The 14,828-nt window shown below is 38.8% G+C and overlaps 2 protein-coding genes across 6 annotated transcripts in view; both read left to right on the plus strand.

Annotated features, from left to right (window-relative positions):
* Positions 1-4,881, plus strand: part of LOC149321483 (protein tyrosine phosphatase domain-containing protein 1-like) — a 36,236-nt gene extending 31,355 nt beyond the window's left edge. For 2 of the 5 annotated variants that reach the window (XM_089523039.1, XM_089523033.1), the window contains exons 8-10: positions 323-508; positions 2,064-2,174; positions 3,923-4,880. In XM_089523039.1, coding sequence (XP_089379165.1) covers positions 323-508; positions 2,064-2,174; positions 3,923-4,039 — 414 coding nt within the window. In that variant the 3' untranslated portion in view covers positions 4,040-4,880. Of the gene's footprint in view, positions 1-322; positions 509-2,063; positions 2,175-3,922 lie in introns of those variants that run through there. The other 3 variants (XM_089523042.1, XM_089523052.1, XM_089523044.1) reach the window with 2 other exon arrangements.
* A 5,950-nt stretch (positions 4,882-10,831) lies between these two features.
* Positions 10,832-14,642, plus strand: LOC149321484 (tripartite motif-containing protein 54-like). Its single transcript, XM_089513335.1, has 4 exons — positions 10,832-11,023; positions 13,267-13,425; positions 14,229-14,399; positions 14,628-14,642. Exons 1-4 carry the CDS (start codon positions 10,850-10,852, stop codon positions 14,640-14,642), a joined length of 519 nt encoding a protein of 172 aa, XP_089369461.1. The 5' UTR covers positions 10,832-10,849.
* Positions 14,643-14,828: the final 186 nt, after the last annotated feature.

The raw sequence follows: 14,828 nt of genomic DNA on the forward strand, positions 1-14,828 counted from the left end.
GTGAATACTGTGTGGTATTGATTTAGAAGACTTTAGCCATTAAACTGACATGTGTGTGCGTGCATGCGTGCGTGCACACACACATATATAGGATTTTCTTTTTACTTCTGAGATAGCTTTTATTGCTATATTTTGGTTGTGTTATGATAGATCTGTGCTCTTAATAAAGTTCACTGTCTTTTTCAGTGTGATTATGATCTCATGAAAGATAAAACTGAAAGGGGCCTCTTTTTTTGCCAAAGTAATATAGTGGTCTGTCTTAACATTACTAAGCCAAAGACAATTTATAGAGAACTGACTTAGGTTTCTTTTTTTCTGTCAGAAAGAACTAAATTCTCAGAATGGAGCCTGGGATAAAATATGTACTGAGAGAGATCCTTTCATCCTCAGTGGTTTGATGTGGTCATGGATTGAGCAACTTAAAGAACCTCTCCTAAACAAGCACGATGTTGATGTATTAGCAAAAAATAATGTAGACTCACAAGAAGCACTTAAATTGCTAGAAAAGGTAAGTCTTGCACAGTTTTTGTCCCTGGCATTTTATTCTATTTGCTATTTTATCCTTCTTGCATGTATGAAGATATGTGTGTTTTGTTCTTGCATTTCTGCATCCATGTATATTGTTATAGTAGAGGAGCAACATTTTGTTGTACAAATGCAACACATACAACTTGAAGAATGAATTGGGCAAACAGGCATACTTTTAATTCCCTGGCACATTGACTTTTAAAGACTGAAGTAGAGCAGAACTTGTCTGTCTTTATGATCTGCGCATGCACAGTAGGAAGCACAAGCAGCCAGCTTAATGTGTTACCTCATTTTTTTTCATTTAACCTATATATGAAGAGCCCTTCCATTTCATATTTTGTGTTTCAGTTACCACATATTCTTGTTCATGTTTCATTTATTTACATTAGCCTTCTGTCTTTCATAAACTAATTGGCTTTTTCTTTATATGTGAAATATTTCTCTCCATTTTGTTTGAGAGATGTGTTGCCTCCTTTGCTGTTTCTTTCTCTTAATCTAAACCCTGTTTATTCTCTCCCTTTGCTAATACATTTTCTTTGTCTTTTTCCTGATATAGATACGAGAGCACTGTGGTACATGCTACATTTCATGACATTGTCTTTATAGTGTTAACGAATTTTCAGTTACATATCTAGGAGCCATTAAAACAAGGGAGTAGCTCTTGCCCTGTATGTTAAGTGACAACTACAATGGGACAGCATTAAAAGTGATTTTTCCTCCCACTTATGTGGGAGGAATCATAGAGTTGGAAGAGACGACAAGGGCCATCCAATCCAACCTCCTGCCATGCAGGAACTCTCAGTCAGAGCACCCCAGATGGCCAGCCTCTGTTTAAAAACCTCCAAAGGAGACTCTAGCACTCTCTGAGGGATTATGTTCCACTGTGAAACAGCTCTTCCTAATGTTTAAGTGGAATCTCTTTTCCTGGAGTTGCTCCTGTCCTGTTCTCTGGAGCAGCAGAAGACAAGCTTGCTCCCTCCTCAATATGACATCCCTTCAAATATTTAAACAGGGCTATCATATCGCCTCTTAACCTTCTCTTCTCCAGGCTAAACATACCCAACTCCTTAAGTTATATAAACTCATTTGAAGTTTTAAAACGGGAAAGTTAGGCAGGTAGCAGTATATAGTTCTTGTATATATACTGATGATAGTGCATTCTTATAAATAGGTTAAAGCCACAGCAGCACCAGGTGTAGTTAAATATGTTGAGTTGTGTCCATAGTTACCCTTCCATAGGTGAAAGAGCTCCAGTAGAGGGAAATGGGATCCCAGGGAAGATTCCTATTGAAAATTGGCAGATTGGCAATTTTTTCTGATGCCCCAGCTCTATTTCCAATACTAATCAGAAGGTTCATGGGATTCTTCAAGACACCTCTTCTTCCAGCTTGATTGGAACTCCACTGAATTCAAGTATGGATCTAATCCACTGACTTAAAATGACTTGGTATTGGATTGTGGCCTTCATGCCTTTGATATACATAAATCCCTTAAAACATTTCCTAATTTAAAAAATCTGCTTTGTGATTCACCAGGGAAAATATCATACTATACTATGTATCTTAAACTGTGTGGTGGGTTTGCAGACCATACCAATGGATGTGGAGGAGCTTCTCCTGGATCGAGCAGTTAAAGCATTCACAAAGGCAAGTAGCATATGATATTGCAATCTTTTTATTGTGTGAATCAGCTGCTGAAGGTTAGACTATTTTAAACTGACATTTCTCTCAGAGAAAGAGAAGTGATCATATGCTCGGGATTGATAACATGGGGGTATCCATTTGTGAAAAGGTATCTTGACCTTGGTGAATCCCTGTGATTTATGTAACATTTTGCAAACTAGGATTTGGCAAAGCTAGATAGATCTAGATATAGAGAAGGTTTACTATGGAAGTGAACACAAGATAATATGGCCAGCCATATCTCCTATACTGGAGCTGAAGATGTTCAGAATTTCTTAAATCAGAGTTTAGATAATGGGAGCATACTGCCACAATGCACATCACCTTCGTGGAATAATTTTCTCCCCTATTAATTATAAGTAAAGGATATGTAAGTGTCTGGTAGCCAACATGGTGGTTTGAGTAGTGGACCAAGACTCTGGGAGAACAGAATTTGAATTCCCACTCAGCTAGAAAAACTCACTGGGTGACTTGGAGCAAGTCATCATTCCTCAGCCTAAGAAGAAAGCAGTGACAAAATCCTCTGAAGAAATCTTAATGTGAAAACCTTATGACAGGGTTCCCTTAAATTGAAATTGACTGGAAGGCACATACAACAAAGTTTCTTATGTAATCAGGCTTCTTTGCCAGTAAATGTTGCTTGTTATGAATCCCCTTTTAAGCACTGAATCTGGCTAGCCCTATTCCACAATTAAGAGCTTCAGATATGTAAAGGTCCGTGTTAATTTGATTGCATGTTTTCAGTGACTACCTCCAGTCTTAGCCATAAGAAGATAGGCGAGTTTTATGTTGAGCATATGCTGGTTTAGACAATGATGCTTCTGGCAGAACTCACAAACAGCTTATATTCGCAGCATGAATATAAGGGTTTGTTCTCTTAGATCACTTGAGGTACGGAAAAATTTGCCTGTTGCTGCATCTGCGCTGCAGAAATGATCCAGGCAAACAACACTTTAACTGCTGTGGCTCAATTCTGGGATTTATAGTGTTGTGAGATATTTAGTCTTCTTTGTCAGAGAGCTCTGGTGCCACAACAAACTACAAATCCCAGGATTTCATAGCATTAAGCCACGGCAGGTAAAGTGGCATCAAACTGGATTATTTCTACAGTGTAGAAACAGCCCATCATGTGTTTCATCTTGCAAAGGGTTATTTAAACATTGCCATGAAAGAATGTGATTCCTTTATGCACTGTGCTGATCAGTTTATCCAAGGTATTACAAAATAGCATTTAACCCCCCCCTCTATTTTTCACATTCAGTAATATTCAGTGTATTTTTGCCCATGTAGAATAGCTGCTCCACTCTTGAAATCCCACTGTGCTTTTATTTAGCTGTCAGAAAAAAAATAATATGTATTCCTGTTAGCATGAAGTGTGGAAAAGGTGAAGAAATTGGAAGAGAGGGAAATGTGAGTCATGCCTCACAATTGCTTTAACAGCTTAATCAGAAGCAGTGTTATACATCTAGTTCCTGCTGCTCTGTTTAATTCATCTAATAGCCATTATAAATCAAACTGTAGAGAGAAAAATTATAGAAATTATTCAAATAATAGGAAAATTATACTCTCTCATTATTTTGCAATAGCAGATACATGTGTTTGCCCTAAGTAATCTTATATTTTATATCTGGCCACACTGTATTTGTAGCAAGCTTAAAGTTTAGGTGTCACATTTTTAATAAGGTAATTAAGTTTGGTTTCAACTTTAACAGATGAGCTGTGATGCTGAAGGTGGAAAATATGTTTACAACATTCTGAAGAATGTTTTCAAGCAAATCCTGGAACACCAAAGAAAATACTCCAAAGAAGGATCAGAAAAACTGTTATGATGCTTACATTGCTAAGCTATAGACTTCCAGACTCCCTCCCCAAGCTACCTTTCGTTTACTATCTTATTTTGTATCTCTAGATTTGTGTTATTGTATCTACATATGTATATACATTGATATTTAATAAGTTGCCATTTTGTGTTTGTACTGTGGCTTTTGGTATTTGACTTGTGTTGTAAAATATTTTTGTTTATTTTGAAAGTTTCTCATTAATAAGCTCTAAATTGCATCTAGCCTAGGCTTCCCATGGGCAGAAGGGCTCATTTTGCCTGCAGGATGCTCCTGACTGAGTGGCTGCAGGCATGGGTAGATCAATTCCTTTCTGCTTTTCTGCACTCTCTCTTTGTTCTGCAGAGTTGCAGGGATGCTCCAGAACAGTGGAGTAGGTGGCAACAGTAAAGGGGGTGGGGTGGGGGTTTCAATAAAGATCCCCTCTTCTTCTGCTTGTGGGTGTATTCTGAGTGGAATGCCATTCAAGGGCTGCCCCTGCTGGCAGAATAAGAGCTGGAATCAGCACACAGTTTTCTACATTTTACTGCCATACATTCAGTGCCATGTTATGCAATGTTTTATTCAGTTAAGTATATGTATTAACACTTTTAAGTATACATTTGATGTCTACATCAATGGTATTGCATTTTACTTTGATGAATAAACATTAACTGATATTTGTCTATTCCTTAGCAGTAATAAAGACTGGTTGCAAAGTCAAACAAACATGTATGCAAATATTTAAATACCATTCTTAATGTAGAAGTGGGCAGTCCAAAGCCCAGGATCCTTCCGAAGAAATTGAGAATTTTGACTTTTTAAGAAAATGCTACAAGGTTAAAAAATAAAACCACTTGCTAGAAAAACAGAAGTGTGAGAGCTGTATTGAAATGTCTCAGAGACCAGAAGAGTAAAAAGAAACATGTAATGCTTTAAAATCTCATCTCCTACTCAGATTACTGGCCAGGAAGGAAGATGAGTGTAGTTAGTGATTCATACTTTCTTAGAGCATTAGGGCAAGAGTACTTGAAAATATAATTAACGTTTTTCCTGCTCTAACCATCATAATGGCCACACATTGCTGCTTATCTCCATGTTGCACTCATGCAACCTAATTTGATCTTAATGTGAGATAAAATGGGATCTGAAAAGATAATTTTGTTGTTGTACCAGAATAAAATAAAATAGATGACAGGAGCAGTGAAGAATAGAACAGTACTTTATAATATGTTTTACTTATCTCTAGTAGTCTTTTCAGAGGCAAGACTGATACTAGTTTGGGAATCTCACTGTGCAGCCATGAGACAGAAAAAGTTTTGACTCCTTTCCTTAGCAGTAACATCTCTTACTATTGTAGGACTTTATGAGCATTAAGTCGATTCTTCCAATTTTTAGCATTTTAGGGAATTGCAGTGTCCAGCACATCTCACTGGTCTTACTGGGGCAAATCCCCTTTTCCAGCGTAACGTATGTCATAGGATTGTTGTGAGTGTAAAATCAGGAGGGACGCAGGCCCAGTCTAAATATACTGGGATAGTTATTAAGGTTCATGTTGCCTGCAAGGTCTAATGTCTTGCCTGATTGTAGCGGTGTACAGACTGCCCCTTTGGGGCAGCCTGCACCCGCCCCTATCCATGGCGGATCGGGGCCTCAGTTGCCACAGCGGCAGCCCTGAGACCCCGATCCGCCGCTTTTCCAGGCCTTGGGGAAGCAGCAAAAGGCCGCTTCCCTGCGGCCTGGAAAGGGGTGACTTTCGGGCTTCATGCCCCAACAACACCCCAACAGTGGCGGGGAAAGGCAGAAAGGAGCCACTCGACCCTTTTCTCCTTTGTGTCGCTGGCGCAGCTGTGTAAAGGCTGTGCCAGTGACACAAACAAGCTCCATTTTGGAGCTCCTTCCGGCACCACTGAAAGAGCGGCACAGACGCCCTTCCGCGGCGCCAAAACCTCACGTCCGTGCCGCCCCATTTGGAGGCGGTGTGGCCGTGATGTCATAATGGCGGCACCCATGTAGAATGGGTGCCACCATTACAACGTACACGAGTTGCAGGGCATCTGGAAAGGATGCCCCAAGGCAACCCTAGTACGTGTGCAGGCCGGCGCAAAGCGCCCTTCTGTACAGCACCTGTATTAACTTATGATGCTTATTCTGTAAGTGTTCTATAATATGTTAGAAATTAAGCAATTGTAAGAGAAAGATGTTACAGGGAACTTCTTGGATCCCCAACTCACCATGAAGGCTATCACCAGTATCCCAAATTTGTTGCTATCATTAGTTGATCAAATTCTGGTAAATATTAGAAAGAGCTTGTCCAAGGCTACCTAAACCTTAAAGCCAAACTTAGAGGAAAGAGGGATATAAATGAACTACTTGAAGTAGTCTTTTAAAATCAAACTGACTCTAGCCCTATGCCACCTCCAAGAAGCTGAAAGCTAAGTAGCCTGGGAATATACTCTGATCTTGAAGTATCAATGATATTTACATAAACGTATTTGTTTTTGTTTACTGAAGTATTTCTATCTTGCCCTATATCATGGCATTTCAGGACAACAACAAAAAACAGTGACTAATTTAAAACAATTTATGACAAAATAATTTAGATGGATTAAACGTATATCAAAACATATGATGGCGAAGGCTTTTATGGCCAGCATCCATAGTTTTTTGTGGGTTTTTCAGGCTGTCAGGCTGTGTTTTGGAAGAGTGTATTCTTGATGTTTTTACCATACATCAAAGGAGTCACAGACAGAATAGGGAAACTGGTGAGAAAACACAAGCTCCAAATGCTCTACAAACCAACCAAGAAAGTCCAAGAAATGCTCTCAACAAAGGCCAGGAAAGACCTTCTCACAGCCGCAGGAGTCTACCGCATACCATGCAGCTATGACTACCAAACGCAGTGTTGAAATACAAATCAAAGAACACTAGAGACACTGCAGACTGGGTCAGCCAGAAAAATCAGCAGTAACAGAACTCTAATTCATAATAGTAGTTATAAACCACCCTGGGCCTAAAATGCTATTTGAAAAAAATGAAATTCTGGACCATGCCAACAACTATCAGGGAAGCCATTGAAATCCACGAACACCTGGACAACTTCAACAGGAAAGATGAAACCCTGAAAGTAAACAAGGTTTGGCTACCAGTCCTGAAAAACACCAAAATTAAGACTCAGCACATGCAAATGAACATCACCCAGGGTCAGGGGCTTTCCCAGCAGACAATGGATCACTAATTAAGTAGACATGTTCTCCCACAGACCAACACACAGATTAACATGTAAATCACTTCCTCTCAGCCAAGGTTCACACAGTATATATACCCCATGCACCTCCATGCCACCATTCATTGAAGATGCCAGCCACAGATGCTGGCGAAACATCAGGAATAAACTCAGATCATGGCCGCATAGCCCAAAATACCCACAAAAACTATATCAAAACACTTGGCAAACTTAAAAATGACAATATAAAGTAGTTAAAATAGTTAGAACAATTCAAAACAATGCAGATTTGCAAATTTGGGTGGAGATGATTAGGCCCCAAAGCCTTAATAAAAAAACATGTTTTTACTTGGCACTGGAATGACACCAAAATTGGTACCAATCAACCTTTAAGGTGAGGGTATTTAATAACTGGCCCACCACATGATAAAATGTCCTCTTCCATGCTCCCCACAGCACATTGCCCCCACTGGCAGAACATGGGAATTGCAAATGAGAAAATATTTTTTAAGAAAACACATTATTTTTAGATATCAGTAGGCATCGTGTAGAAGAAGCATTAGTGTTGTGTGTGTGTGAGAGAGATAGCCTATTTTAAAATGATGCTTGCCATCTACAAAGTTTGTGGCCACCATAATTAATGTAGGTAGCATCTAAAAAGAAAGAGAATAACCATGGATGACAGATAAAATACTACAAGCAATAAAGGAAAGAAAAGTAAGACAAAACGGAGATAGGAACAAACTAAGAACCATGGATGCAACAGTACAACTGCTAGTGGGAAAAGATAAAGAAAATTAATACAACGGCCAATGCAGAGAAATAGAAGACAACAACAAAAAGATCCACAAGATTTGGGAAATCAAAAGAGAATTCAAACCAAGGACCAGGACACTCTATGACAATAAAAATAACATAATTCAAGACCAGGAAGGAATAAAAAGATATTGGATGCAATACACAGGACAGTTATATAAAAGAGATGACAAAATGAAGGACACATGGAACGAAGAGCCATATGAAGATGAACCCCAAATTCTAAAAAGCGAGATGGAAGGTGCAATAAGATAAATGGCGAAAAACACATAACCAGGAACAGATGATATTCCAATGGAACTGTTGCAGTCCATATTGACAGAGTTAACACGTGTCAATAGATATGGAAAACAGAACAGTGGCCAACAGATTGGAAACAAATATACATCCCCATCCACAAACAAGGAGACTCGGACTATAGGACCATAGCACTAATCTCCCACACAAGCATAATTATGCTCAAAATTTGGCAACATGGACTCCAATCAAACATGGAGAGGGAAATCCCAGAGGTCCCAGCAGGGTTCAGGAACGGAAAAGGCATTAGAAAACTACACAGCAAACATATGATGGTTAATGGAGCACACCAAAGAATTTCAAAAGAAAATCAGCATGTACTTTATAGACTATAGCAAGCCTTTGACTGCATAGATCATGAAAGGCTATGGAACACCCTTAAAGACACAGGAGTGCCAACACATCTGATAGTCTTGATGAGGAATCTGTACTCAGGACAAGCGGCCACAGCAGAACAGAACATGGAGAAACAGATTGGTTCCCAATTGGCAAAGGGGTCAGACAAAGTTGCATCCTTTGATCTGATCGCTTCAACTTGTATGCAGAACATATTGTAAGAAAAGCAGGCTTGGACACAGAGGAGGGAAAATGAAAATGGGGGAAGGAATATCAACAATCTTAGGATATGCTGATGATACCATAATACCTCACAGACCTGGAATAACTACTAAGAAAAATCAAGGAGAAAAGTGCAAAGGCAGGTATACATAAAGCATACATAAAGGCAGTTGAAAATAAAGCAAACAAAGATAATGACCACAGAGAATCTACACAAATTCAGCCTAGACAATCATGACAAAATTTAGGCTGTTATACTTCAGACACATCATGAAGAGGGAGGACTCATTAGAGAAAACAATGCTAGGAAAGGTGGAGAGAAGTAGAAAATAGGAAGGCTGCATGTCAGATAGATGGCGTCTATTAAAAGAGATCACAAGTATGACTGCAGGAGGAGGGCAGAGGGTCTTGGGGATGTCTCATTTGCAGGGTCACCATGGGTTGAGATTGACTTGAGGGTGGTTAACAACAAAAAGTATCCAATTATGGCTTTGTACTAAGGGAGAGTAGTTTTGCTTATACAAAAAAGGGGGGGCAATACAACTTTGGCAGATCCCTCCAATCTAATAAAAACTTCCAAAGCTGTGCTCCTAGAAATTCTTGCAAACCTCAGGATGTTTTTTGGGGGGTGGGGCAGTGGTAGGAAACAGGCGGTATTGAGGCCAGGGGACAACTGGCAAGAATCAGATTCCCCATGCCCTGACTTGCAAATCTTTTCCTCAAACAGCTATCACTGGATGCAACACATTTAAAGGGGATGCAGAAGTTGTCCAATTAATTTTTGTTTGATTAAAAAGTTATCTCTGAAGAAATAATAGTTGGCAGATGATCAAGCTATTTATATATGTACATATAAAAAGTGAATCACTCCTTTTCTGTATTTGTAAGTCAAAGAGGTATATAGAAACAATAATTGCATTGTTCACAAATACTTATTTGCCAGTTACCTTTCTTTGATACATCTTATATTGGGCTCCTACTCAGGGCTATTCAAAAATCAGTCTGAGGGTAACCACATCTACATTGCTCATGTGTTTCTTGACATGAATGCTCCACTCCCAATGCTTACCATCAGTGTATACATTCAATAAGAACAAATATCAAAGCAGAATTGTTTGCACCTAAAAGACAACAAATACTTTGGAGCAGTGACCACATACAGAGTTTCTCAAAGATCTGAAGCTGTGGAAAAAGTCATTATTTTTTTTGTAGTTAAAGTTATGGGATTGCTGAAATATCTACGTTTTCAAACATTACTACTGTCAAAACGTAAAGTATGTACAAAAATAGTGTGTAAAATCTATTGTAATTAATACACTTACAACTACAAATGCTTTATTATCCCCTCTGTTGTAAGCCACCTGGATTCCCAGTGATTGGGCAGCATATAAATAAACCCTATTATTATTATATCACCATCATGCAATAACATGGGTTGTATTCAGACTTGGTGATACTTCACAGCAGACATTGAAATCAATAGGATGTAAATTATCTGTAGTCTGCTAATTTTTTAGACTAAATCTGAGAGCAGGGAACTGTCAAATTAACAATTGTAAACCGCTCCTGTAAAGCACCATGTACACTGATGGCATTATATAAATTGATGATGAGGTGATAAATCTACTTCACATATGACAAAGTCCAACTCCAGCCCATTGTCTGAGCTGAGCTTTATGTAACTAAATTCATATAAGAGTTTGGTAGCAAAATAAGTTTTGTTCATTAGATTTGCATTCACACAGTATAGTAATGGCTGCTTTCGCTTCAGTCTGAATTCCTACTTCCAAAGTCTAGAAAGAAACTGTTGATTTATGTTGCTATGGAGCTTCTGTGACAGACCACTTAGAGGCATTCAGTGCCATTCTAGAACATAAGCATGAATATTGCTAGACAAGGACAACAGGCCTAAGCTTTACGATGTCATGGAGGCTTTGGCACAGGTGCTTTCATGTCCAGTGTGTTTAGAGTTATTCACACCTCCAGTGCTGGTCCTGTCCTGTGCTCATAACTTCTGCAAGAAATGTCTGGAAAAAATCCTTGTGCGCCAGAATTGCAGTCATGTTAATGGACAATTCTCCTGCCCTATGTGCAGAAAAGTAAGTAGTCACAGAACTGTTTGTTTTCACCGTCTATGGGTCTAGATGGCCCTCTCTGGTGTTTCTCAATGAATAAATGCCAGGAACTGTTTTTTTTATAGAACTGAGCAAGCAATTATGCTAAGTCATTTTTATCTTGAAAGGTATACAGCCTGGAGATCATGTCATGATCACAAATCATTAATGCAGAAAAGCAAATAGGACATTTGGGCTGTTGATACTGCTTTCAGAGACCTTTTAAGAATATTTCAGTATTGACAGCTTTGAGGACACAATAAAGGTACAAGTTATTAATTAAAACAGAGCCATAAACTCTCTGATTTGATAGTACTAGTGTTTTTCACACAGCACATATACACTAATAATATTTCGCAATTTTAACTTATTAAATTTAGTGAGAGCAAAATCAAACAAGTTTCTGAAACCACTGTATTGTCTCATCAGAAAACAAACGATGTCCCTGTTCAGTTTTAGTAGCTTTGTAACCTGTCATATCATTAAAATTTGTATCAATTTTTAATTTTTTAAATATACATCCCTTCTGATTCACGGGGGATCCGTTCCAGACACACATTACCCACAAATCAGGAAAATCGCCAATATTGGAGCCCCACTGATTACAATGGGGACATGCTGCTGCTGTGTGCGGCGCTGTGCGCGTGCCTCATACATACGCACCATTACGTCGTCCCTCCCGGCTGAACACAGAAGTGAGATCTGTCTCCAAGATACAAAACCACTCTTTTTTAACTCCCAGATTTCTGCTGTAACCATCAGCAAGACAATTTCCTCAAAACATCTCTAGGTTTCTCTGTAATTATTACATTCCCTACAATCAAGTTTCCTCTAAATTTACAACACAAATTCCTTTTCAATTAACTCTCAGTCTACTTTACAAGCCAACTCTTTGCTGCCTGCCACCCTGATTTCCAGGTGTAGAGGAATGAAAAGGAAATAAAAATGGCAGGTGACACCAATGTTTTGTAGCATACCAAGCTTCACATCACCATCACCATAATAATAATTTCAAGACTGCAGGCAGAAACAGAAGAAAATTTATGCTTTATGTCTTCATAAGTGGACTTATGTCTGAGGGAATTAGAATAACAATTGCAGTGAAAAAAGTGGATAAGAAAAAGAATCTACTCATTTGAGATATGGTACTGGAGAATAGTACTGAGGATACCATGATCAGATCTCTCCCTAGAAGCCAAAATGAGTAAACTGAGTATGCTGTACTTTGGCCACATCATGAGAAGGCATGACTAATTCAAAAAGACAATAATGCTGGGAAAGGTGGAGGGCAGTAGAAAGAGAGGAAGACCACATGCCATGACTCTATAAAGGTCATGGGCATAAATCTACAAGACTTAAGCAGAGCAGGGGAGGATGGGGGGGGGGGGGGGCTTGGAGATGTCTCTTCCATAGGGTTGACATGAGTCAGGATTGACTCAAGGGCAGTTAATAACCAACAAAGTTGCATAATGTCCAAATCCAGTAGAAAGCTGCTGTTATGTTATTATGTACCACAGCTAGCAAAGTGTCCAATGTACACTGGTGCACAATACACATAAATGCACAATGCATGGCAGTGTTAATTGCAGAGTGATGTACATCATGCACTGAAGTGCATGAGGTGCTCTTGTCAATGTCCTGTTACATATTTTCACAATTCAGTAGGGAGTTTCTTAGCACCTCTGCAACATAGCTTGTTGCTGTATGCCTTCATTTCTGACTTATGGTAATCCTAAGGCCATGTGATGGAGTGAGCTCCTGTCACTAGTCCCAGGTTCTGCCAACCTAGCAGTTTGAAAGCATGCAAATGCAAGTAGATAAACAGGAACCACTTCAGTGGGAAGGTAACAGCTTTCCATGCAGTCACGTTGGCCACATGGCCATGGAGTTGGCTCTTCGGCTTAGTAACAGAGATGAGCACTGCCTCCTAGTCAGACACTCTTGTCAAGGGAAAATCTTTACCTTTATCTTTAAGGTGAATCACAGGGTTTTCTTGGCAAGATTTGTTTAGAGGGGTTTTTGTTTTTACCTTCCTCTAAGACTGAGTGTGTGACTTGTCCAAGGTCACCCAGTGGATTTCATGGCCAAGCAGGACTCAAACCCTGGTCCCCACAGCTGTAGTCCAGCACTCAAACCACTATACTACGCTGTAGCTAGACATATGTGAAGTTATATAACGTAACAAGTCATATATGTTTCTAACGATAAAGAGTTCATTTCCCCCCCAGATCATACACTTGAGAGGGAGAGGAATTATTGGCTTGCCAAGAAATATACTAGTGGAGAGTATCCTGGAAAAGTTTAAGTATGAACTTGAAAACCTGCATGCAAAAGAACAAGATGAATTGTCTCAAATATGTGAACAACATGGGGAAAGCATGAATTTGGTATGAACTTTTTATTTTTTACTCTTGTTAATGAACCACAAAATTAACTACATAGTATTTATAATTAGAATGCACATTTAAATTTCAAATCCTCCCTCCATATTATGGCTCAATGTGAGACTATATAATATATTTCTCTTTAAAACATGAAAAATGAACTGAGATGGGGATGATGTTCTGTTTTTAGCAACATCCCAACATCAGTCTTCAAAGAAGTGCTTTGTCCACATCTTTAGTTAGTATAGCCAATATTTAGAAGTTATGGAAGCAGCATACCTTTTCACTGGTTTTTGATAATGCTAGAGGTGGGGGATAGAAATATCTCTTACTAGGCCCATACAGTTTATGATCCATTAATTATTTTAAAAACCAAGAGGTTCTTACTGCACCTAAGTATAAGACAAGATGCTCATTCAACTTCTTTTTTAAAGAGTAGCAAGTGTCAGTATTGTCTTTTCCTTTCTCTTGCATCAAGTTTAATCTTTTAGTGGCTGTTCACAGAAAAAAACGTTAATATCTCTAGCTGTAAAATATATATTGGGTCATTATTTTAAAAGGTATTAAACACCTAACTCCTGCAGCAAGCTTACCCTCTTCCATGTATTTTGTGGGGACAAAATGTCATGCTAAGAGCACTAGACTGGTGTTTCTGTGATTAATGCTAAGTCCGGGGGGGGGGGGGGGGAATCCTTTAGTTGGCATAACTCACAACTCCCTAAGGCCATGCTTTAGATATTTAGAAAGTGTTGTCAAGTCACTGTTACACCAGATAATGATGTGACATGTGTTTTGCTCTTGCTTAGGTGTGTCTAACAGATGATAAACCAATTTGTGCCATCTGCAAACTCTTTGGAGACCATGAGCCCCACGACGTAGCTAAAATATCTGACATTTATGCAGAGAGGAAAAAGAAGTTAATCAAAGATTTAGACTGGGTATCTGAACAATCTGAGTGTGCTGAACAAGCAAGGAAGGTACAGTATGAGAATTTTTTTCTTCTTCACTTCTCATGTATTAACAAAAGCATAAAATTCTATTTTAATACTTGTAAGCAATCATTCTTTAGTCTGTCAATAAGAAACGAAGGATTTAATCATCTTTATGGCTCATGCTTGAGTAATAGGTTTATCTTAACTAGTATGCTACCTGTTATTTTCCAAAAGGTCACACATTTCATGCTTTTGAATTATTCTTCATCACAGGTTCCAGATTTATAAATTAATTTTAGTGTGGCCAGAGAAACAGCTGCAGTTATAAGCAGAAATCCTAACACGAAGTACAGCACATAAACCCATCTTTCCCTATTGCAATCCTGGTTTCCTACAGTATCTATAAAACACATTTCTCAGGCATATCCACCATGACACCTGTACTATTTATTCCAAAACTTGATAAACTGCTCT

Source organism: Sceloporus occidentalis, unplaced genomic scaffold (genome assembly GCF_023333645.1).
Source record: "Sceloporus occidentalis isolate IW3139 unplaced genomic scaffold, rSceOcc1.0.p SCAF_1, whole genome shotgun sequence".
In the NCBI taxonomy this organism is placed as follows: Eukaryota; Metazoa; Chordata; class Lepidosauria; order Squamata; family Phrynosomatidae; genus Sceloporus; species Sceloporus occidentalis.